The 24,305-nt window shown below is 36.9% G+C and overlaps 3 protein-coding genes across 3 annotated transcripts; 2 read left to right on the top strand and 1 right to left on the bottom strand.

The window, feature by feature from the left end:
* The first annotated feature begins 296 nt into the window (after nt 1-296).
* Nucleotides 297-5,516, top strand: LOC110723032 (aspartyl protease family protein At5g10770-like). The gene is made up of 4 exons (XM_021902302.1): nt 297-553; nt 2,949-3,281; nt 4,019-4,479; nt 4,803-5,516. Exons 1-4 carry the CDS (start codon nt 361-363, stop codon nt 5,316-5,318), a joined length of 1,503 nt encoding a protein of 500 aa, XP_021757994.1. The 5' UTR covers nt 297-360; the 3' UTR covers nt 5,319-5,516.
* Nucleotides 5,517-7,969: 2,453 nt separating this feature from the next.
* Nucleotides 7,970-10,819, top strand: LOC110723031 (protein ENHANCED DISEASE RESISTANCE 2-like). The gene is made up of 2 exons (XM_021902301.1): nt 7,970-8,716; nt 9,548-10,819. The coding sequence occupies exons 1-2, from the start codon at nt 8,350-8,352 to the stop codon at nt 10,084-10,086; spliced, it is 906 nt and encodes a 301-aa protein (XP_021757993.1). The 5' UTR covers nt 7,970-8,349; the 3' UTR covers nt 10,087-10,819.
* A 12,194-nt stretch (nt 10,820-23,013) lies between these two features.
* Nucleotides 23,014-24,168, bottom strand: LOC110722948. The gene has a single exon (XM_021902219.1). It carries the CDS (start codon nt 24,166-24,168, stop codon nt 23,014-23,016), a length of 1,155 nt encoding a protein of 384 aa, XP_021757911.1.
* Between the last annotated feature and the right edge of the window lie 137 nt (nt 24,169-24,305).

Below are 24,305 nucleotides of genomic sequence, written 5' to 3'. Positions count from 1 at the left end.
TAACCCCACTACAAAATTAACCTTATCCCCCCAATAAATATATTAATAATAACTTGTATTTTTTATTGAAAAAAAAGTTATAAAAATATGAAAAAAGGAAAACGAAAATGGAAATAAAAAAGTCCCTACCACCAAGAAATGCAGACATATACTCAAGTATTTGTAATTGTATGTATTATGTATATAATGTAATAGTGGACAAAAGGTGACGTGCAAATTAAAAATTGATATTTTTATACAATTATAAGTTTTATAATTCAAAACCTTATTATATAAATAGGCCTTCTTAGAGTTGGCATTTTTGCATACAAACTTACAACGAAAGAAAAACTAGTAATAAAGAGAGTGGGGCTTTAAACAATGGCCGCTATTATTATTCCTAATCCAACCATTATTATTTCTTTGGTTATTCTTTTCCTTTCTACTAATTGCCATTGTTTTGTCAAAGCTCATCATCCTCAACCTTTGGAGCAAGAACATCACTTTCATATTGTTGAAGTTAGCTCTCTTCTTCCTGCTACCGATGTAGAGGGTTGCAATCCTTCCCCAAAAGGTAACGCCTTTGCTTTTTTCAATCTCGAATATAATCTTGAGTGTATGTATGGAAAAATATATGTATATATGTGTTGTTTCGTTATGGTAAGTTGGTAACTAGTACTTATTGATAGTCGCTAAATAATTCTATTTAGCGACTGTCATCATTTCAAAAAATGTTATACTTCATATCTTTTAGTGTATATAGTCATATATGAAACCTTGTAGTATCATTTTTAATTTCAAAACTTCAAACTTACAAGCAATCAAGCTAATTAAGGTACGTAGTAGGGTTTTCTCAAAAAAAAAAAAAAAAAAGGTACGTAGTAGGGTAATTGTCCTCGGTTTTCATTAATTATTAGATAGTTCCCAAGTCTAATCTTTGATAATAAGCTGCCTTATTAATTCATACTAATAATATATAGACTAAGAAATATTATCAAGAACAATATAGTATATTAAGTTCCATTATTATTCTTTTTCAATCTATTGGGATATAGAAGTGTAATAACAAGTTCATATAGAGGAAGTGAAGTGAAAGATTACTACTACTACTACTACAAGCGTAAATTTTGTCCACCAATAAAATTGAGGCACAATTTAAGCTATCCATATACTTCGTATAAATCGATGTTGATGTATGGCCTATCTAATTAATTAAATTGTTTTCTTATGCGTCACCCACGTTAGTTTCTCGCCTTCTTGTATAAAATTACATACATTTTTCAACTTAACCATAAATTGTCCATAAATTATTGATTTTCATAAATTCTTAGGTATAACAGCGCACTTAAAAATATTCATACTCCAAAGTAATAAGCTCATCATAAAGATTTCCCCGCAATTGAATTTCATAAATTCTTAGGTGCACTTAACAACATTCATAGTCGGATGTAATAAGCTCATCATAGTAGCTAGTATATCTTGTCAAAGAAGTTGAGCATTGAATTATTAAAATAGTGACAATTAGATAGAACAAGTTAACTACATAAGAATTGATTTGATGAGAAATTAACAATTGAGACAAATATGTAATTTTCGTGTCAATAAATAGCGGAATAGAAACATTGTAGTTGTGGCTCCCAAATTGAGTGAGCCGCTTTATACACACAATTAAATATTTATGTTTAACTACTTATTACACTACCAAATAGATTGATTATAATGTTTTAATAACCTAAGACAATATGATGTCTAATTATTCATATATTGCCTAACAAAAGTAGGTGAGCATTTTACTATGTCATCATGTGACTTTAATTTCAATGGTACTTATATTAGTTATATACATTATTCACTAATTCATGCATAAATTAATCACCAACTTTGCCTTGTTTTATTCAAATATTACTATAAGTAAGTCCACAATTTTTTGGCATCTCACAAAAAACTTACTTGCTTGTGAATAAGACTTTTCTTGTAGCTAAAATATAATTTTAATTATTAATTTATAATATAAAGTTTGAATAAATCCAATGAATATAAGTGGGTGTAAGTCTTTGAGCACGGGTTTTGCCAACCTGTTTATTATCCTCAAAACAAAAGGCAACCAATAAAATTATTCCCCCTTTTTCTTTACACTACTTCTTCCTTTATTTAATTATTCCTTCTTTTATGGATGGTAAGGTACTTGGTAAGAAATCATTAGTTCTTTTATTTATTAGGAGTACATTATGTAGTTTAAGTAACGGTGGAAATGTTGCTGCATTAATATCTCTAGTAACATATATATATGGTGACAAATTGACAATGGTATACTCAATTTAAAAATTTAAGTTCAAAGCTTAACTTAATGACTAACAACAAACACTAAACTCCGATATGCGCTCATGAAATAAACTAGTTGACATATTATGTGTACGATTGCTCACTACGCGCATGCATATGAGTATTTACAATTAAAGATAAACAATTACTAAGTTGTCAACTAGTTTAAACTAAGAAATAGAAAATCGATAAATACAACTCTAAAAGTTTTTTTTTCAAAGAAATACAACCCTAAAAGTTAAATATGAAATTAAAAGACATATAGTATAACACAAAGTTAGAAGATATACTTCATATTAAAGAGTACTATGTACGTACATCATTGTAGAAAACAAATATTTATTATATCACTTGATGCTTGATATTGTTATAAAAAACTAATAAAAGTCGTACGGATTTTTTTTTATATTTTTTTTCTGATATTGTATTATTTTGTAAAATTCAATGCTTATATAAGTAAGTTTTAAAATTGTATACATATTCAATAACCGAATGATGAATAATAACTTTACGTGCAACTTATTGTTACGGTGAATATGCTACATATACATTAAATGTATATGGTATCTTAAAAGAATTTATAAACTTCAGCAAAAATAAAATCATACTGTAAATAGAAATGACAGAAATTTGGGAAAACAATGCAGGAAATAAAAAGGGAAATTCTCTAGAAGTGAGGCACAAGCATGGGCCATGTTCAAGTTCGACATTGGAGTCAGACAAAGAAAGCCGCCCAAGCCACGTGGAAATTCTAGAAAACGATGAAAAACGAGTTGACTCAATTAGGGAGCGAGTCAAGCCTAAATCGGTGGAAGTTGACTCGGTGACGGACCACAAAAAGGCTCCAAAAAAGGACAGAGTTAAACAGAAAGCAGTGGGCCTTCCAGTTAAGTCCGGTAGTACTATTGGCTCTGGCAATTTCATTGTCACTATTGGCCTTGGTACCCCTAAAAAGGACCTCTCTCTCATTTTCGATACAGGTATGTAGTACGGATATAAATAGAGGTGACAAATAAATCGTTTTAAGTCGGGTCAGATTTTATATGTGTCAAAATGTGTTTAGTTGAGGAAATTTTGGTTTGGATATGGGTTGGGTTGAATCCACGTAGGTACAATAAGTCGGATCTATTTCAAATTAAATATTACAACGTAGTATTATTATTATGTTGTGGATGACAAATTAATTTTAAGTATTTTTAATAATTACTGTTGGGTCAATTCAATAATGGACTCTGTCAATTTTGAAGTGGGTTGGGTTTGGATAGGTTAATTTGGTTTGGATCAATTTTGAGTCTTTTAGTATCAAGTATAGTCCAAATTCGGATCAGGTCATTTAGTTATAGCTACCAAGAATTGATTTTAATCATTTCGTATCAGTTTTTATATACTACGTATGTTTGTTATGATTTTAGGTTGGATTTGAATAAGGTCAATTCTATTTGATCAATTTTGAGTCATCTTGTTTCGAATAGGCTTCATGATCATATACATTGAGTTAGGTATTATTTGTGTTGATTAGTGAATATCAACTCATTAACTAATAAATAGTAACTTTAAATGTCAAACAATGATGAAATATATAATGAAATTGATTGTATTAATTTGAAAGAGCAAGAGCCTATCTCTTTATCCCTTATAGTATGTACGGATTAGTATAATATTAATAGCAGTATAGCACCCTTCATAATATCTAATATGCACTTGCTTGTGAATTTAGGTAGTGATTTTACATGGACACAATGTGAACCATGCAAAAGAAGTTGCTACAAGCAAAAAGACCCCGTGTTCAACCCCTCAGAGTCATCAACGTACACGAACATTACGTGCACCTCGACGCTATGCTCGGAGGTGAGATCGGCCACCAGCGCGAAGCCGGGATGTGCCGGCTCCACATGCGTTTACGGCATACAATATGGGGACTCATCCTTCTCGGTTGGATTCCTTGCTAAGGACACTCTAACTTTGGGCTCCTCCTATGACACAATTCCAAACTTTTATTTTGGATGTGGTGAGAATAATCAAGGCCTTTTTGGTGGGTCTGCTGGTCTTATTGGGCTTGGTAGAAACCAATTGTCCGTTATGTCACAATGTGCTACCAAATATGGTCAAGTTTTCTCTTATTGTTTGCCTTCCAAGGCTAGCTCTACCGGTCATCTCACCTTTGGTAAAGGGGGCACGGTACGTTCTTTATTTACTTCCTCGATTTCTTAATACATGATCCAGTTTAAAATTTTACACTTGTTTACATTGTATTTGACCTTTAGTAACCTAACGGTTAGAATAATACTCCGTAACATTGATGCATGTACTAAAAAAACGAATGATATATTAAAAGATAAAAATTTTTGTCTTTTAATATTTTTTGACAACTAAATTCAATTAAAATAATTTCACTTATGTTTACCTTAACAAAATAAGATTAAAGTTAGTAAATTGTCAATACTAAATTTCAAATATTGAGAAACGGATGAAGTATTAACACTTGATTTGATTGATAACAGAGTTCAAAGTCGATCACGTACACACCTCTGTTATCAGGGTCAGCAGGAGCATCCTTCTATTTCATAGACCTACAAGGCCTCTCAGTTGGTGGCCAAAAACTCTCAATCCAACCTACAGTTTTCACACAAGGTGGAGTCCTAATCGACTCCGGTACCGTGATCACCCGTCTACCACCAGATGCATACTCAGCATTACAAGCTGCCTTCAACAAGGCCATGTCCAAGTACCCTAAAGCTCCTGCCCTATCGATCCTCGATACATGCTTCGACCTCAGCAAATATACCACCGTCACAGTGCCTAAGATTGGGCTTCAGTTCGGTGGTAAGGCCGAAATCGTGTTACCCGCAGCAGGGATTTTCTATGTGAAAGATATCTCACAAGTTTGTCTTGCATTTGCTGGAAATGGTGATGCAAGTGATGTTGGAATTTTAGGAAATGTTCAGCAACTTACTTTTGATGTTGTTTATGATGTTGCTGGTAGTAAGCTTGGGTTTGGGCCTGGTGGGTGTGTCTAACAAAAAAGAAAATCATACTATTATATAGTTATATTATATAGTTTGATTTCAAAACACTACTCAATGCTTTGTAGTTAAATTAATTAGTGCAAGGAGAATCCTTGCAATTTGTCATTTTTATGTATTTGTAAATGTATTTGCCTTTTAAATCATCAATCAAGTTTTAAAAAAAAGAAATCAAGACAAAAAAATTATGTATGGGCTGGCTTTAATCTTGTTTTGTTATGGATTGGGCCAATATCTTTGTTCAAAGTATGATTGGGACTGATACTGATACTCTCAGCCCAATTTGAAATACGCATCACAACTTCATAAGTAGCCAAATTTGACAATTCAAAAGAAATAAGTAACGAACTTTTTTTTTTTTGAACAAAAAATTAAGTAATGAACTTGATTGTTACTTACATTTGTACAAATTTGATTACTCCACTTTTGTTTCACATGTTTTGGAAGATCCCCTTTACATGCAAAAAAGGGCTTAAGAGGGTGGTGTTGTCTCACAATTATGAGGTTGTAAGGTTAATTTAACGACATTTTAAGGTCGTGATTGTTTTATCATTTTTCCACCTTTTTAAAAAGATCGGACCTTATTTAGTTAATTAAACCATATTAATATAGACTGTCAAGTTAGTGCTTCTATCACACTCGATTAGTGTTGTAGGAGTTTCTTTTTGGTGTTTAGAGAGCCACAAGGCAGAAGTGAGAATCAATTCCAAGATCTATTGGAACCGGGAGAGAAGATCTAATTGCTTGAGCTATTCCTTACTCTTAGTGTTGTAGGAGTTACTTAGTTATATTGAAATTACTATGTCAGTGTTGTGTGAGTCACTTTATTATTTAAGGATTACTCAATAAGTATGATTAAAATACTCCATCAGTATAATAGGGGTTTACTTTATCAGTGTTAGGGGTAATTCGTTTTTTTATAAGTGACCACACGATGTGATCAGCCATACAAAATATGCACTATAATTATATTTGTCAAATACAAGTCAATTTAGCTAAAGTGAAAAGCAATTGAAAAAGTGCAAGCATGAAGCATATGATAGAAAAGTCTTTTATAGGATTTCATACACATGACCATGCATGCACATGTGATGAACTAAGATTCTGCAATTTAGCAATCTTCAATTATACACAAGTATTAAGTACAACTATTCACCATCTTGAAGAGCTTATTATTTTGTTTTTGGGTAGCCAAAAACCCACAATTGATGAGTCATAACTACACATTACAGCAAAGATATGGAATCTAATACATCACTAATGACAAAATAGATTAGGCCATTACAATAATTGTACAACTCTTTTCATCATGTATTTAATATTTATACCAAACAATTAATTTGGTAATTGTTGTGATTTTCATCTAATGTCTATGCTTGACCAAAAGAAGAAGTTGATAAGGAAATTTGCTTTATTTGTGTCGACATTAAACAAAGTATGCACAACGAAAGTATCGCGTAAGTCATTACTTAACTTTGAAAAGGTAGTTAATCGAGCTGAATAGTAGTACCTTCACAAATAATTAAATTTTCTTACTTGATAGGTTGGACCGTTGGAATATAAAGACTATGTATTTTGTATGGTTTTCTAATGGATGTACATTTTAGATTGATTGAACATGTTTGACTAATTTTGATTATTAATTGCTTTAACTACTCTAATCCAAGTAATTATTGGAAAAAAAAATGTTAAAGGACCAATTCAAGAAAGTTTTAGAATTCCATGTATTTTATACTTTATCAAAAAAGTGAAAAGTAGATAATAAAAGTTGATTGGTAAATGATAAAACAAATCCATTAATTTGACCCTGCAATTAAAAAAAATCCATTAAAAAGTGAAGTACAAAGTGTAACTTTTGATTTTTATTATGTTTTCTAATCAACTTCTATAGTTCTATTATGCATTACTATCATATACGGAGTATAGAGAGTTGGACATATATGATGGGTATATTGGTCGACATAAATAAAGGACTGATCTAACACGAGCTCATCACCACAAGCCTGATAAGGCATGGGGCATGCTATGTAAAGGCTCATCTACAAAAGATTATTGGCTTGAGATGACATTTAATTGACCTTTTTCCAAAGATGAATCACTTGAACACGATGTATATTAATGTGAGCTTGCCATTTTAATCCATGCCTAGCTTTACATATAACCGAGTGCTTAACACATTTATTTTGCATAATATTGCTCAGTAGGAGGAGAGTAAAAGGTCCAAATTGGCAAGAATTAAGCTAGGGTATACCAAATTCACTTATTCCCTTTGTCCCTAAAAAAAACGACTCTTTTGGTCAAATTTTAGTCCCAAAATGTTCATTCCATTTGCATTAAAAAAATCCTTCAATTTGCAATAATATTTGTGTAAAATTAGCTTTGACATGTAAATTTTGCTTTTCTCATGTAATTTTTTTATTTTCTCTCTCTACTTTTTTACAAATTCCATGTAAAATACTTTTATTAACTTCCCCATGCACTTTGTATTTCCTACTTAAATTTCTTAATATCCATGAAAATACCCCAAAAAGAATTTTTTAAGGGACGGAAAAAGTACTTATATTGTAAAATGTAAACATTGAACGTGTGTTATTTTTGCACAGTTTTCCATATATAAGTCCATCAAAACGGATTCTCCAAAGTCCTCACATGACTCTTAACACAACACTCAAAAGTAAAAGATAGATTAGATTAGAAAAAGAAAAGAAGAAGGCAACCACAATGAAGCTTCCCATACAATAGAATAATATGATATCATAAAATATCCTAATTTTCAATTCATGAGTTGTTATTGCTGTCTATTAGAAGGATAGATAGAACAAGGCACACGAGCCCTTTTTATTATATTTAACCTCTCCCAAAATATAAAGGACTCTTATTTTCTCACCTACCAATAAAAACAAAAATAAATATATAAATTTCTGTTATCTCGATTTTCTTCAAGAAAATTAGAAAGGTCCAATTACTCTACTCTACTACTCAAAACTTTTCTTTTCTCAGAGGGAAAAAAAAAAAAAAAAAGATAATGTGCACAACCAAAAACAATGGCGAAACGGCGTCGTCTACGACGGAGGTAGACTGGAGAGAGGAAACAATCAACGGTGGATCTTTAAAACACGTGGACTTACACAAAGGATCCAACGGCTGGGCATCGCCGCCGGGAAATTTGTTTTCTCTCCGATCAAAACAGTATTTGTCGAAGAAGACCAAGTCTCCGGCGTCCGTGGATTATCTGTTGAAGCCAACCGCCGTTGACTGGCTTCGGTCAACGTCGAAGCTTGAGCACGTGCTGTCACGTGCTGATAATCGTGTTATGCGCGTGCTTCGTTCTCGCCAGGCTGATGGTAGCTTCTTGAAGTCCTTTGTCTTCGCCATTAATCTTCAAGTTCCAGGTTTGTGGTTTTTTTTTTCTTTTTTTAATTTTGCGTTTTTTTTTTTTTGGAGAATTGGTCGAAATTCGACTGTTTTATTGATCTTGTTATATGATTTTTTCTGAATTTTGTAAAAGAAATTGATATTTGATTGACGGAAAAACCTAAGTTTGATTTTAGTTTTGTTAATTGAACAAATAAGAAGTTGAATTTTGTATGATTCAGCTGAAAATTGCTTGAATTTCTGAAAAATAATCATTATGAATTTGTGAAATAATCGAAAATTGATGAAATTGTGACCAAATTACCTCAATTGCAAGATTATGTTATTTGATTTAATCGACGGAGAATCCTAAGCTCAAATTTCAGGTTCATCTATGTAAAAAGAATTTAAAACAAATTAGGTGAAATTGCTTAGAAGTTTCAATATCACATTAATGTTGTGCAGTTTTATCACAAGTGTTTTCTGGGATAATGTTCCATGAAAGGTTGAAGAAACAGATAGTGCTAAATCTTGATCTTATTATTAAATTCAGATCTGGCTTGATTATTATTATTATTATTATTACTATAAATTTTTAGGCAATTTTGTTAGAAATTTTGCTTCATTGAAGCTAAAATTAATTTAATCAAACCTCAATTTTATCATTATAATTTCTAGATTGGTAGTCAAGAAAAAATTTCATCAATCAATTGCAAGATTGCACTTTGAGGGTTAAATTAGCTTGTTTTTCTGCTTTAAGAGTGTTATAATAGAGAATATATGTTATAATTGTGAAATTTAGATGAATTTAAATGATGTTTGAGATCTACTAGTAGCTGAGAAAAAGTATTGTGTGACGAATGTGGCAGGGAGAGAGCACCATAATGCAGTATTCTACTTCTCAACAGACGAGCCGATTCAACCCGGCTCGTTATTAGACCGGTTCATAAATGGCGATGATGCATTCAGAAACAGCCGATTGAAGCTAGTGAACAGAATAGTGAAGGGACCATGGATAGTTAAAACAGCTGTGGGAAACTACAGCGCATGCCTGTTAGGGAAGGCATTGACATGTAGATATCACAGGGGACCGGACTACTTGGAGATTGATGTTGATATTTCGAGCTCAAAGATAGCTGGTGCGATGGTGCACTTGGCGTTGGGGTGTGTTACGTCTGTAACAATTGACATGGGGTTTGTGGTGGAAGGTCAGAGTGAGGAGGAGTTGCCGGAAAAGTTGATTGGGGCAGTGAGGATTTGTCAAATGGAGATGGACTCGGCTGAGTTTGTTGACTCAAACACGCCGTTGTGTAATGGGGTTGGTGTGGGAAGGTTGGGGTTGGCGAAGGTGAATCATGTGGATGGAGAAGGAAGTAGTAGTGATCAATCTCCAAGAGTTCATTCTTAGCAGTAAATTGTTTTTAGAATTAATTACTAGGATTAATAACTAGTAATACTTGAGTTATTGCTGGACAGTCTTTGTATTTAACATTTAAGCTTACATTATCACATGATCAAATGCGTCGAGAGTCATTTATCATACATTCATAAGGCGTCATTGTTGACAATTGTAGTATGGTTGGTTGGTGATGGTTGGTTGTTTAGGTTGGCTTAAGTAAATCAATGTGACTGAAGATGGATAGCCGAGGGACCGGGGTGATTGGGAGATCAACGATTCAACGGTGGCGGATGCGATGATGCAATCGAGAAACAATGGTAGTGAAGATGAGGGGGATGTGTTGGTTATTATTTTGACTTATACTTGTGTACTACTCTTTCAATGCATGAGATGATGTATACACAAAGTGTTAAAGTATGCTGTCAAACCCTTAAGTGAATGGGGACTGATATGATGGTTTGATTTTGTAAGATTGCCAGCCATACCTTTATAAGTTGGAATTTGTCTACATATTTAGTTGGCGTTCTACAAAATTCTTTGCTTTCCACTTGATTTGTACTAATACAGGCAAAAAAATGTTCAAGATTCAAGCTCATTATTTTGATGTTTCTTAATTTTTTTTTAATTTTTTTTTTGGTGCAAATGTTTCTTAAAGTTTATTACTTGTACTAATGTACTATTCCACTTTAACAGGGTACCATAACTCCAATGCTTATAGTTGGATATTGGTTGTTTAAATGGACACCATGAGGTCGCATTGTCTCAACATGAAACATAAAACTCATTATTCTCTTGTTTTTTTTTTTTTTTGTTTTTTTTTTTACCTTTTTTGTGGCATCATTTGCTTTATCAAGGCTTTCAAAATGCATGTCTTACCATAAATTTCTTAAGTTGCATATTAATTACATTTATTAATATTTAACTACTTCCTCCATTTTTTTTTTGATTTATCGATTTTATTTATCACACTTGTCATTTGTCAATGCTTAAAGCTATTCATCAATATATTAAATTGTTATTAAGGTTTCGATCGTTGGTCAAGTTTATGGGATTAAAAAAATTGTAATCAAAATTTAGGGAATTTCCTAATAACAAGGGAATTTTGCTTCTACAATAGGAAAAGGGGAATCAGTATAATATCAACCCTTCCATGGGATTGGGAATGTCTACTTAACTAAGGGTCTGTTCTCTTACGTTGAAATTCAGTTCAGCTCATCTCAGTTTAGTTCAGTTCAGTTCAGCTCCTAATTTCCTTCTCTTATAAAATATTCATTTCAGTTGAGTTCAGCTCAGTTCAGTTAAGTTCAGTTTAATTCAGCTGAGTTCAATCAATGAGAACAGGCCCTAAATCCCTACATTTCAACATTTCGTGGGAAGTAAAAAAAATCCTAGGAAGTTCTACTTGTCCCATTTCACCAAACTTTTCCCAATCAAATAACACACAAAACATTTTGAGCGCGGGGAAATTATGTCGTTGACTAACCTCCTCACGGCCAAACAAAATTTATTATAATCCTAAACTAACCCCTAAACAAGTCTAGTGGTAAGTTCGGAGTCGAACCACAAGGAATGGTAATGTTGGATTGTTCTCGATCTAATGCTTAAGCTACGCCGAAGTCGGTTTATGGATAGTGGACACTACAACTACACTAACACACATATAAAGATCAAGATATTACAAAGTCTACTAGGGGCAAAGATCCACTTTGAACAATTAACAAGTTAATGGGAATCGATTTGATAATCAATCATGCAAAGAAAGAATTAAAATGGGAATTAATTACCATCAAGAGCAATCTCTCAAATTCTTAGCCTAGATCCCTCATTGACTAGGTGCATAGAAGAAATTTACCCAAAATGCAATCAAATATTTAATTCTAATTCACAATCCCTTGTCAAACTAGAACTAACATGCAATTAAGTTTGCTATCTTGGGAGATCAATCCAATCTAAAACAAACAACATGTCATCATCAATTCAATCAATTTAATCACACAATTATCATCAAATTTATCTCAAATAACTCAATTAACCATAACAAAGATTCACTCAACACCTAGTAGAAGGAAATCTACTCAAACATGATTAACAAAGCAATTAATAAAGCATAAATAGAGAAGAGAGTAAGAAATGCTCATTGATATAAAATGGAGATCTTCAAATCATCAAATTCCTCCTTTGATTATCCAAAATCCATGAAAACCATTGTTTCTCTCACTTTCTCTCTCCAAAATTTGAGAGTTTCTCTCTCTAAAAACCTAAAACTAACCTAAAACTACTGAAAATATGAAATCTCCCTCTAAAATGAGCAAAAAATCTATTTATACCCCTTACTAAATTGCCTAGGAAGCTCCGCAAAAGTCGAGCAGCGTGCAGAGGAGCGGGCGCTCCAATTTCGTGCACGGGCGCTCCTAGCTGCAGCAAAATATGGAAGAATCGTTCCAGAAAGTTTGGAGCGGGCGCTCCTCATAGGATGCGCGCCCGCTCCTACCGGACTGGGTAAACCGCTCAGCTTCAAATGAGCATATCTCCCACATTTTACAACGGAATTGGGCATATGACGTTTCTTTGGAAAGCTCTCAAGATAAGCTTTCATCTCCAATTGGAATTGCCCCAAAATGTTTTGTAGATCAAAAGATATAAGTGTTTGAAGTTCGATCATTGCAAATCAAGTGCACATTTCTTCATTACTTGTTCTTTTATGTTTTATATTTCTTCAATCTTGAGCAATGAACTTATCCAAGTGTTCTGATAGGCCGTCGTCGAGCCTACCAAAGATAATAATTCCTATCTTGGTCTCACTAACAATAGTAAGGGTAAGAAAGGGTCGAACCCAAGAGAGGCGTTGAATCAACCACCGAGTACTACCGTTTAAATAAGCTAAACGAATTCTAAATTGGGTTGGTTTTTAGTAACTTCTTCTAACACAATTCAACTAAGCTAAGAGGAGGTTAACAATATTAAGAGGAATCTAGGGCTTGGGTTATACCACTCAACTTCATCACAAATCACAATTAGCATGCAACAATCAAGGTAAATTAATGGGATAAATTAGGGGAAGTCATCTAAAGCACCCAACTACTCTCTCAAGCTAGAGGGATTACTTGAATCATGAATACGACCTACTCTCGTGGTTACATAGCATAAAACAAGTGTTAAAGCATAATCACGATGACATAAACATTCCCTTGACCGGTAATCCCTATTCTCATGGCATTTCGGGTCAATCAAGTATAAGGGAGCTAACTCAAGTTCATCTCTCGATCCTTCGTTGAGAAAGCTTGGATAAATAGTTCTAGCAATGGCCATATACAAGAACTAAGCAATTAAACCACTTAAGCTCAACTAATTAACATCCCACAACAACCAAATTAGCACATGCAACAAGTAATTAGTGACTACATTGAGGGTTTTGCCCAAACCCTAGAATTTAGACTACTCACAATCCATGGGGGTTAAAGCAATTAAAGATTTCAAGCAATTCATGAACAAATTCAAACTAAGGATTAAGCTAATTAACAATCCAAAACATGCAAGAACTAGCAAATAATTAACAACAAAGTAAAGAGAAGTAGAAAAGATGAGTAAGAAATGGTTACTATGAAGCTTCAAGGTGAGCAACAATGGTGGATTTTGTCTTCTACAATGATTGAATTTGAATAATTCCAAGCTAATAATTGAGAACTAACTAATGATTTGAGAATTTAATGTTCTAAGACTACAAACTAAGAGAAAAGCTCTGAAAAACTGCCTCCCCCCTTTTTTGTACAAATGAGCTCTAAAGGGGGATTTATATGACCCCCAAATAAAAAGGACGGAGAAAACAAGGAAGGAGTTCGACTGCAGGTCTGCACGGACGTGCCAGATTTGGCACGGACGTGCAAGGCTAAGCACGGCCGTGCCAAGTTTGGCACGGACGTGCAGAGGGGGCAGAATTGAGGCAGAACGTACTGCTAAGAATCGAGCAGTTCCGCACGGACGTGCAGATATTGGCACGGACGTGCAGCTACATCTGCACGGACGTGCTTAATTTGGCACGTCCATGCAGGCCTTGGCAGAATGTTCTGAGTTTCTGGAGCACTTCTGCACGGACGTGCAAAGTCTGGCACGGTCGTGCACCCTCTTCTGCACGGACGTGCCAGATTAAGCACGGCCGTGCAGGCCTTGGCAGCTTGCTGAAGCTTTCTGGAACCTCCTGCACGGACGTGCAAGGTCTGGCACAGCCGTGCAGGGTCTTCTAAACCCCTTTTTTTCATCTTTTCTTCTATAATGCTCCTTTCCTTGGCTTCTTTCATCCATCTTCTTGCTTCTAACCTCGGCTTTGTATCCATGGGCTCCATTTGGTCGTTCTTTTGAACCTAGAATCTCAACAAAAACACCAACAACCCGTGAAGCATAGGATACACAAAAATTGCATAATAATAGAGTAAAAATGAACCAAAACGCAATTTATATCAAGTAAACTAGGTTCAAAACACCCTAAAATCGTATCAAATAGCAAGTTATCAAATCCCCCCAAGCTAAGCTTTTGCTCGTCCTCGAGCAAAACAAAAATGTCAAACCAAAGGAGGAAAACAAATTGCTAATCATCAATCCAAGGAGAGGCAACAAGGGGGAAGCATACATAAACAAATCCGCATGGTGACAACCATCATCACTTTTAGCACAAGTGAGAAGCAATTTAAACCTCTAAGTCGCCTTAGAGGACGAGTTTTTATCTCGTGAGGGTTTCCAATGAGTTTGCCCCACAACTCACGCAGTCCACAGCACATCGCCAAAAATCGCACAAGTTCAATTTTTCGCCCAAGTCAACTCATCGGGATATGAGACACAAGCAAGACAAGTGAACGACTTTCAAGAATTACCGATCATACAAATGTACACATGAGTTGGGGGTAGAGAGGAAAACTAAAGAAGGTTGCACTAGGATACTTCCTTTGGCCTTTTACTAGTTCATTAGAGCACACCTAGATATTCCAAAGTTGTAATGAGCCCTCTTTCGGTTATAAAATCTCAAAATGCTAGTCCACCTCCCAAAATGCACACCCAAGGCCCCTTAATTACACTCTAACTCGGGAATTTCACAAGAAACAATAAGCAACAAATTCGACAATGTGTGGGAGGCATCCACAAGTTGACCTCTAAAGAAAAGAAAATCAAAATCTTGAGAATTTTTGGGGGAGTTTTTTTTTTGTTCTCCCTTCTTTTCTATTTATTTTTTTTATTTTTTTTCTCATTTTTTTTTTTACATTATTGCCCTCGCCTCTTTTAACTGTGAGCGGCTCTTTCTTTATTCGAAACGTGTGGCTTATTATGCCACTTATTACACATAATACAAGTATAACCAATTCCCTAATAGAGTTTCATTTCGGGGAGGAAATGAGGCACATTAAGGGCACAAGGGACCGCAATTTGAATCAAACATATCCTACTTTGGGCAAATTTAACAATATCCTATGCTAGACGTGCAATTGAGCATTCATCGACTTTCATTTCATATACACTAATGCAACCAGGATTAATAGACCTCTAAATGACCCCAACTCTTGCATGCACCCTTCTAAAAGAACTTTTACTCATCACTCAAGAGTCAAGCAAGCAAAACATATTAGCGTCGTCATTTGAGTTTCATCCTTGGGCAATCTTTTCATTTTTCAATATTTTTTCGTTTTTCGATTTTTTTTTTTTTTGAGTAAGAAATGAAAAATTACAGCATTGGGCTAGCTTAAACTAAGCATAAAAAATAATAATAAAAAAAAAAAAAAAAAAAACTATACAACTAAATGAAAAGATAAGAGAGGTATTCACAAGATAAGAAATTTGGATTTAGGGTATTGGATTTCAAAGGGAGCAAATTTGGATTTAAAGGATTTGGATGTTAGGGAAGAAGAGAATGGGAAAAACCAACATGCAAACTCAATCATGGAAACACGAAAACACAACACGAACCAATGACACATGAGAGAACACTCCCCCCAAGCTATCATAAACATTGTCCCCAATGTTAAAGCAATGCAAGCACAAAGAGAAGGGGAGGAAGAAACTAACTCATTGGTTCGGGCCCCCTTGGGAGCTTGAGCCCCCTGGGTAGAAATGCCGGTACATAGTGCGGAAATCGCCCAACTCCGATCTGAGACCTTCGAAACTTGTTCTCATGTTGTCAAAAGAAGTCCTCATATCTTCGTTTGATCTCCTTAAGGTCTCGAATTCGGTGGTCATGCGGGCAAAATTCGCATTCATGTTGGCTACCTGCTGCTCAAAAGAGATGTATGGGTTATTTTCACCCACACCTTGATCTTGGTAACCCTCTTGGTCCCCTTGTTGGAACTCGTGTTGTTGATGAAATTGCTGTTGCTGAAATTGTTGATGATGTTGATGTTGTTGAAATTGTTGATGATGTTGCTGCTGTTGTTGTTGTTGTTGATGGAATTGTTCCTCACCGCCTTGGGGTTGGTCATCTTCTCCACCCGGAATCCACTCAAAATCCGGCTCAAAGACCCAATTCTCGGGGTTGTAAATAACCGTGGCTTCCGGATTTGGCAAAGTTGCATAGGGGCGCCTACTTACCATCCACGTGTAGGTCCTACCCTCTTCATCTTCCTCCAACCAATGCATAGCCTTGAGGGAGCGGATGTCAAGTGTCGTTGGCTCGGGAATGATTTCCAAATCTGCAAAATTAAGATCGAGAAAAGCAGCAATAATAGTGATCATCCCCCCAATTGTTATCACTCCACTCCCCGAGGATACATCATCTAGGTGGTCTACAAGCCAAGCCCCTAAGTTCAACCTCTCGTCACCCTCACTCAAGTGCCAAAGAAAAAGCAACTCACGGTTAGAAACTACACCCAAACTATCTCCCCTAGCAAAAATAGTATTAGCTATTAGGCGCTGGGATAGTCTAAAGGCGGGGTGTACTATGGCCGTGGCCTTGTCGGTCCTAGGATCTCTAGTAAATAGGCCGGTGATTTTTCTCCAAAAAGATCCCGAGTTATGCTTTCGGGAAGGCTTATCCTTAGGTCCGAATTTGCCATCCGTTGGCCACCCAAATGCTTGGTTCACTTGTTCTATGGTCATCTTGTGATGGGTGTTCATCAATTGGAAGGTCAGGTAACGGGGGTTGTTGCGGTTATCTCGGTGGACATATAGTGAGGAGAGGAATTCTAAGGTAAGCCGTTTATAGGTGTTAGCATGCATTTCTAACCAATTTGGGACACCGGTTTGAAAAAAAAGTTGCCTCACATCATTCTCTACGCCTAAGGCTTCGGCTACCTCATGGTTGTAAAATTTCGTTGGCCGAATTCTTCTCCTACTAATTCTTAGGTAGTTGTCCATGAAATCCGAATTATTAAAGACAATACCTAGGGTGTCCACTTGTGGTGGTTCGACGGTTGATGGTGGTGGAGGGTTTCTAAGCCTAGCGGATGAGGTGTTTCTTGGTTGGTTTCTTCTTGACATGATCAAAAAAAATTTTTAGAACACTTCAAGCAAGCACAACACCTAATGAACAAGTATTTGAACACACAAGGCTCTAAGTCTTCCACCTAACCAACACACAACAAGAACAAGCCCGAAAATTGAAAATTACCAACAATGATCTTATCAATTCAAACAATCAAACATCAAAATTGTCAATGTGCACAATTTACCAACAACAAATCAACAATCCAACACCAAAAGCATCCATACTCACACAAACCTATCACCAACCAAAATTTCAATGCTCTCAATTCACGCAAAATTTTTTTTTATACTACTAAATTATCAACAATCACAATTACTTAACAAAATGTCAACAATTTCAACTATTACTACTCATAAAATCGACCAACAAGCATTTAAACTACAAAGGAAGAACTTGAGATTAGAAAGATTATACCAAGAATATCGTGGGTGTAGAACCCGCAAATGAACCTTTCTAGTACTCCTTGTTGTTTATTGATGGTCCTTGTTCACCCAATTTGCTTAAAGAATCAAAATTCAAGAAACCCCCAAATCAATTTTGAAAGTTAGGGTTTGAGAAAATTTTGGTACTTTGGGGTTTTGATGGTGAAAAGGGGTAGTAATTTGTGAAGAAGGTTGAAAGAGGAGTGAAAATTGTAGATTAGAGTTGGGATTTAAGTGAAAAATGGAGTTTGAAGAGTGAGAAATAGGAAGTATGGAGTTTGAAGGAATAGTATGAAGTATGGAGTATGGAGGATGAAGGAGAATTTGAGTATGAAAGAGGAGTGAGAATTGTGAGTATGGGGGGGGGGTCTTTGCTATTATAATTTTTTTTATTTTATTATTATTATTATTATTTTTTTTTTTTTTAGTAAGAAACCGTCATATTGCTGTGCAGGCTGAATCTGCACGGACGTGCAGATTTTGGCACGGACGTGCAGATTCCTGGCAGAATGGCAATCTGTTCTGTCTTCGAGCGCACGGACGTGCAGTAGTTGGCACGGACGTGCGAACCTTCAGATTTCACTAGTCAGGTTCTGCCTTCGTCTGCACGGACGTGCGATGTTCTGCACGTCCGTGCAGACCTGATGGTGCACGATTTCTTCTTCTTTCCCCTTTTTTTTTTTATTTATAGAAACCTACAAAAAATATATATATATATAAGTAAAAGAAAAAAAAAAAGGGGATAATAATAATAATAAAACAAATGAAATAATAATAATTGAGGGGGAGTGAGGAATTCGGGTTGCCTCCCGGTAGCGCTTCTTTAACGTCACTAGCTTGACGACATTGCGGGATCAAATGTTAGTGAGGAATATCGAACTCATCAAGGTGAACAACTTTTGCCTCTTCATTCAAAAAAACATCAAAGTACGCTTTTAGCCTTTGGCCATTTACTTTGAACGGTTCACCATTCTCTTTGGCAATTTCGATTGCACCATATGGGAACACCTTCTTGACGGTAAAAGGTCCACTCCATCTTGATTTTAGCTTACCCGGAAACAACTTCAACCGGGAATTGAATAGTAGGACCTTGTCACCTTCCTTGAACTCTCTTTTGTTGATATGCTTGTCATGCCAAGCCTTGGTCTTTTCCTTGTAGATCCGTGCATTCTCATATGCATCCAATCTTAGCTCTTCCAAGGCATGGAGGTCAAGTAACCTCTTTTCACCGGCACTTTGAAGGTCAAAGTTCAACATTTTAATAGCCCAATGAGCACGATGCTCAAGTTCTACCGGTAAATGGCATGATTTCCCATATACTAGCTTATAAGGGGTGGTGCCAATGGGAGTCTTGAATGCGGTGCGGTAGGCCCATAGAGCATCATCTAGCTTCGTAGACCAATCCTTTCTAGACCTATCCACCGTCTTCTCTAAGATAACCTTTATCTCCCGGTTTGAAATTTCGGCTTGACCACTTGTTTGAGGGTGGTAAGCCAATGACACCTTGTGCCTCACACCGTACTTCTGAAGAAGAGCTTGGAAGGACCGCTTTGCAAAATGCGAACCTCCATCACTAATGACGGCACGTGGCACCCCAAACCTCGGAAAAAATGACCTTCTTGAAGAGTTTGACCACCACCTTAGCATCATTAGTAGGAGATGCAACCGCTTCTACCCACTTTGACACGTAATCGACGGCCACAAGAATGAATTTATTCCCAAAAGAGGTTGGGAAAGGCCCCATAAAATCTATGCCCCATACATCAAAAATCTCCAACTCAAGAATGTTGTTCAATGGCATTTCACTTCTTCTTGAAATATTGCCGGTTCTTTGACACCGGTCACAAGCTTTCACTACACCCCACACATCTTTGAACATGGAAGGCCAATAGAAACCACATTGTAAGATCTTTGCCAAAGTTTTGTTAGCAATCATATGTCCTCCACAAGGTGATGAGTGACACATTGTGATAACACTTTCAATTTCATCATCCGGGACACACCTTCTAAAAAGGCCATCAACACCTTGTTTAAAGAGCAAGGGGTCGTCCCAAAAGTATTGGCGAATATCATGAAGAAACTTCCTTTTTTGTTGATAGGTGAGGTCAGGAGGAAGTATAGAGCAAGACAAGTAGTTTGCAATGTCCGCAAACCATGGTGCCGGTACTTGAAGGATAGCAAATAGTCGATCATCCGGAAATGAATCATCAATTGGCAAGTTATCAAGATCACCTACAAAGATAGGCAACCGTGAAAGATGATCGGCCACAACATTTTCGGCACCCTTCTTGTCTCTAATCTCAATATCATAATCTTGCAAGAGCAAGACCCACCGTATCAATCTTGGCTTAGGTTCCTTCTTAGACAAGAGGTACTTCAAGGCCGCATGGTCGGTGAAAACTATGACCTTAGAGCCCAACAAGTAGGACCTAAACTTCTCAATTGCATGAACAATGGCTAGAAACTCCTTTTCCGTGGTTGTGTAATTCCTTTGTGCCTCATCCAATGTTTTGCTAGTATAATAGATAGCATGGAGCTTCTTGTCCTTCCTTTGTCCAAGAACAGACCCAACGGCGAAATCCGAAGCATCACACATAAGCTCGAAAGGAAGTTCCCAATTAGGGGGTTGAATTATAGGAGCCGAAATCAAGGCTTCCTTCAACCTATCAAATGCTAGCAGACAATCATTAGTAAACACAAAAGGGGCATCTTTTACCAACAATTGAGTGAGCGGCTTTGCGATTTTTGAAAAATCCTTTATGAACCGGCGGTAAAAACCCGCATGTCCAAGAAAGCTCCTTATCCCCTTCACATTTTTAGGGGGTGGGAGGCGCTCAATTACTTCAATCTTGGCACGATCTACCTCAATGCCCCTACTAGAAATCACATGACCAAGAACAATTCCCTCCTCTACCATGAAATGACATTTCTCCCAATTCAAAACTAAGTTCACCTCTTGACATCTTTTTAACACTTTAATCAAGTTTGAAAGACAAGTGTCAAAAGATGAACCAAAAACAGAAAAGTCATCCATGAATACCTCAATTGATGATTCAAGCATGTCGGAAAAAATAGACATCATACACCTTTGAAATGTGGAAGGTGCATTACAAAGCCCAAATGGCATTCTTCGATATGCGAAGGTGCCAAAAGGACATGTGAATGTAGTCTTTTCTTGGTCCTCGGGGTGGATTGGAATTTGAAAGAATCCCGAGTATCCATCCAAGAAGCAATAATGACTATGTGATGCTAGTCTTTCCAATATTTGATCAATGAAGGGGAGTGGGAAGTGGTCTTTCCGGGTGGATTTATTCAATTTTCGATAATCAATGCACATCCTCCACCCGGTGATCGACCTCGTAGAAATGGTCTCACCCTTATCATTTTTTATGATGGTCATGCCTCCCTTTTTAGGCACAACTTGAACCGGGCTAACCCACTTACTATCGGAGATAGGATAGATTATGCCCGCCTCAAGAAGTTTTAAAACTTCCTTTTTTACCACTTCCTTCATATTGGGATTGAGCCTTCTTTGGTGCTCAATCGAGGAAGCATGATCATCATCAAGTAGAATTTTATGCATGCATATGGTGGGACTTATCCCCTTAATGTCATCAATTTTGTACCCAATGACATCTCTATACTTCCTTAAAACAACTAGGAGTTTCTCAAGAGAGGTGTCATCGAGCTTAGCATTGACAATAACGGGATAATTCTCACTATCATCAAGAAAAGCATATTTAAGTAGAGGGGGAAGGGGTTTAAGTTCAACCTTAGGAGGAGGCGTAGTCCACTCCTCTTTTTCCTCCACGTTAAGCACTTCAAATTTTATCATCTCGTGGGCCAAAGGTTGGTTGAGCAAGAGATCATACCCCTTTGCTTCTTCACCCTCCTCAACAAAGCTTCCCGTTAGGGTAGCTTGTAAAGGATCTCTTTCATACAATCTTTCTCGGAACTCTTCTAAGTCCCTCTCCAATGTGTCAATTCTATGAACTTCATCAATCAATGGCTTTTTTAAAGTTTGTGAGAATGAAAATGAAATTTTCTCATCTCCCACATTTAAAGTCAATCTTCCTTCCTTCATATCAATCACCACTCCCGCGGTGTTCAAAAATGGTCTCCCCAAAATGAGGGGTACTCTTGAATCTTCTTCCATCTCCATTACTACAAAATCACACGGCACAAATACTCTTCCAACTTGAACTGGCACATCTTCAAGAATCCCCAAAGGTAGCCTAACCGTGCGGTCGGCTAGTTGTAAGGACATTCTTGTTGGTTTCAAGTCTCCAACTTTCAAGGTCTTTGCAATAGAATAGGGCATCAAGCTCACACTTGCCCCAAGATCACATAAAGCATCCATAGCTTCCAAATCTCCAATCTTCACCGGTATTGCATAGCTACCGGGGTCACCAAGCTTTTGGGGAAGCTTGTTTTGGATGATTGCACTCACCTCCTTAGGAAGGGAGATGGTTGCACTCTCTTCAAGCCTACTCTTGTTGGATAGAAGATCCTTCAAAAATTTTGCATAGGTAGGCATTTGTGACATAGCATGAAGAAAGGGGATGTTCACTTGAAGTCCTCTCATGACTTCAAGAAATTTTGAAAACTTCTCATTCAACTTCTTCTCTACAATTCTATGAGGAAACGGAATGGGGGGCTTATATACTCTCATAGGGGGCTTTTCTATTCTTTCTTCATCTCCCTCGTCTTTCTTTGTGGCTCCCTCATCACTCTTTTGCTCTTTTCTCTCAACTTCAACTACTTCATTTTCAAAATCATCCTCACTTCTCACCACAACTCCCTCATCTCTCTTTTGTGTCTCCTCCTCACTCATAACCGGGCCCTCATAACCCCTTCCCGATCTCAAAGTGATAGCCTTAGCTTGCTCCTTTGGGTTCACTACCGTTGAGCTTGGAAAGTGACCACTAGGATTGGAGGATGAACTTCCAACTTGTTGTGCAATTTGAGCCAATTGGCCCTCCATTATCTTATTATGTGCTTGGAGTTGTTGGATGTTTGCATTCATCTCCGCATTGTTCCTTATTTGTTGAGTCATGAAAGTTTCAAGAACGGACTCAAGGCTAGTCTTTTGAGGAGGTGGAGGAGGAGGAGCGGGTTGGTTATATTGTGATCTTTGGTGGTTTTGATCCCTTTGGTTGGGATGGCGGTATGGAGCTTGTTGGTTTTGTGATTGAGGTTGGTTGTAGTGGTTTTGAGGTTGGGTTTGATTTTGGTTGTAGTTATTTTATGGGGGGCCTTGGTTGTATTGCTTCCATCCCGTGTTATGTTGGGGCTTCCAACTTTGATTGTGGGATTGGGAGTATTGTTCATTCCTTTGCCCAATTGCCGCCGCTTGCTCTTGATTCGTTGAGTTGCAATAAGAGGACAAGTGATCATTTCCTCCACAAGTCTCACAAGACATGACTTGCGAGGAAGAGCTTGAGGTGTGAGGGTGGCTTGATCTAGCTTGTGAGCTAGCATATCAAACTTTGATGCAATAAGATCTATTGCACTAAGATCATGAATTCCGCCCTTCTTTGTTTGAGGTTGCCTTCTATCACCTCCATATGCATAATGCTTGGCCACTTCTTCAATCATCTTGTATGCATCGTCCACCGATAGCTTTTTAAGGCTACCACCGGCCCCGGAATCAAGGTTGGCCCTTGAAATAGGAGTAAGACCGTCATAGAAGCTTTGTACAATGATCCATGATGTAAAACCATGGTGGGGGCATTTCCTTGTGTAATCTTTGAAACGCTCCCAAGCTTCACTCAATGCTTCATCAATGTCTTGATTGAAATTGGTGATCTTTCTTCTTAGTTCGGCGGTCTTTTCCGGAGGACAATACTTTCCAAGAAAGGCTCTAGTGACTTCGTCCCATGTACTCAATGATCCCTCTTCAACCGTTCTCAACCAATGTTTTGCTTTATCACGGAGGGAGAATTGAAACATGTGCATACGGATGAACTCTTCCGAAATGTTGTTTTGCTTGATAGTTGTACACAACTCAAGAAAGTTGTCCAAATGAGAAAAAGGACACTCATGAGGACTACCTCCGAATTGATCGCTTTGAATCATACGGATGAGTTGAGGTGAAAGTTCAAAGTTGTTTGCATTTGTGGTGGGAAGACGTATGCCACTCCGAAGTTGGAATGCGTTGGGGTGGTCATAGTCTCTTAACAATGGTTGAGGAGGATTCTCTCCCATGTTATCTCTTCGTTAGTTCCAAAAACCTCTTCCGGATCGGAATCCGAATATACAATGGAAAACTCGGGTGTGCCTTGCAAGAGTCTCCTCACGTTTCTCAAAGTCCTATTTAGCTCTGGATCAACGGGAATAAGCGG

Source organism: Chenopodium quinoa, unplaced genomic scaffold (genome assembly GCF_001683475.1).
Source record: "Chenopodium quinoa cultivar QQ74 unplaced genomic scaffold, ASM168347v1, whole genome shotgun sequence".
Taxonomy (NCBI): domain Eukaryota; kingdom Viridiplantae; phylum Streptophyta; class Magnoliopsida; order Caryophyllales; family Amaranthaceae; genus Chenopodium; species Chenopodium quinoa.
Note: the sequence above shows the minus strand (reverse complement) of the source record. Positions and strands in the feature narration are given on the sequence as shown.

Bases quoted from the DNA above. Each gene is read 5' to 3' on its own strand.
- LOC110723031 (XM_021902301.1), top strand. From the start codon at position 8,350: ATGTGCACAACCAAAAACAATGGCGAAACGGCGTCGTCTACGACGGAG. The intron at 8,717-9,547 runs GTTTGTGGTTTT...CGAATGTGGCAG, and splicing joins CATTAATCTTCAAGTTCCAG to GGAGAGAGCACCATAATGCA.
- LOC110722948 (XM_021902219.1), bottom strand. From the start codon at position 24,168: ATGGGAGAGAATCCTCCTCAACCATTGTTAAGAGACTATGACCACCCC.
- LOC110723032 (XM_021902302.1), top strand. From the start codon at position 361: ATGGCCGCTATTATTATTCCTAATCCAACCATTATTATTTCTTTGGTT. The intron at 3,282-4,018 runs GTATGTAGTACG...TTGTGAATTTAG, and splicing joins CTCTCTCATTTTCGATACAG to GTAGTGATTTTACATGGACA. The intron at 4,480-4,802 runs GTACGTTCTTTA...GATTGATAACAG, and splicing joins CCTTTGGTAAAGGGGGCACG to AGTTCAAAGTCGATCACGTA.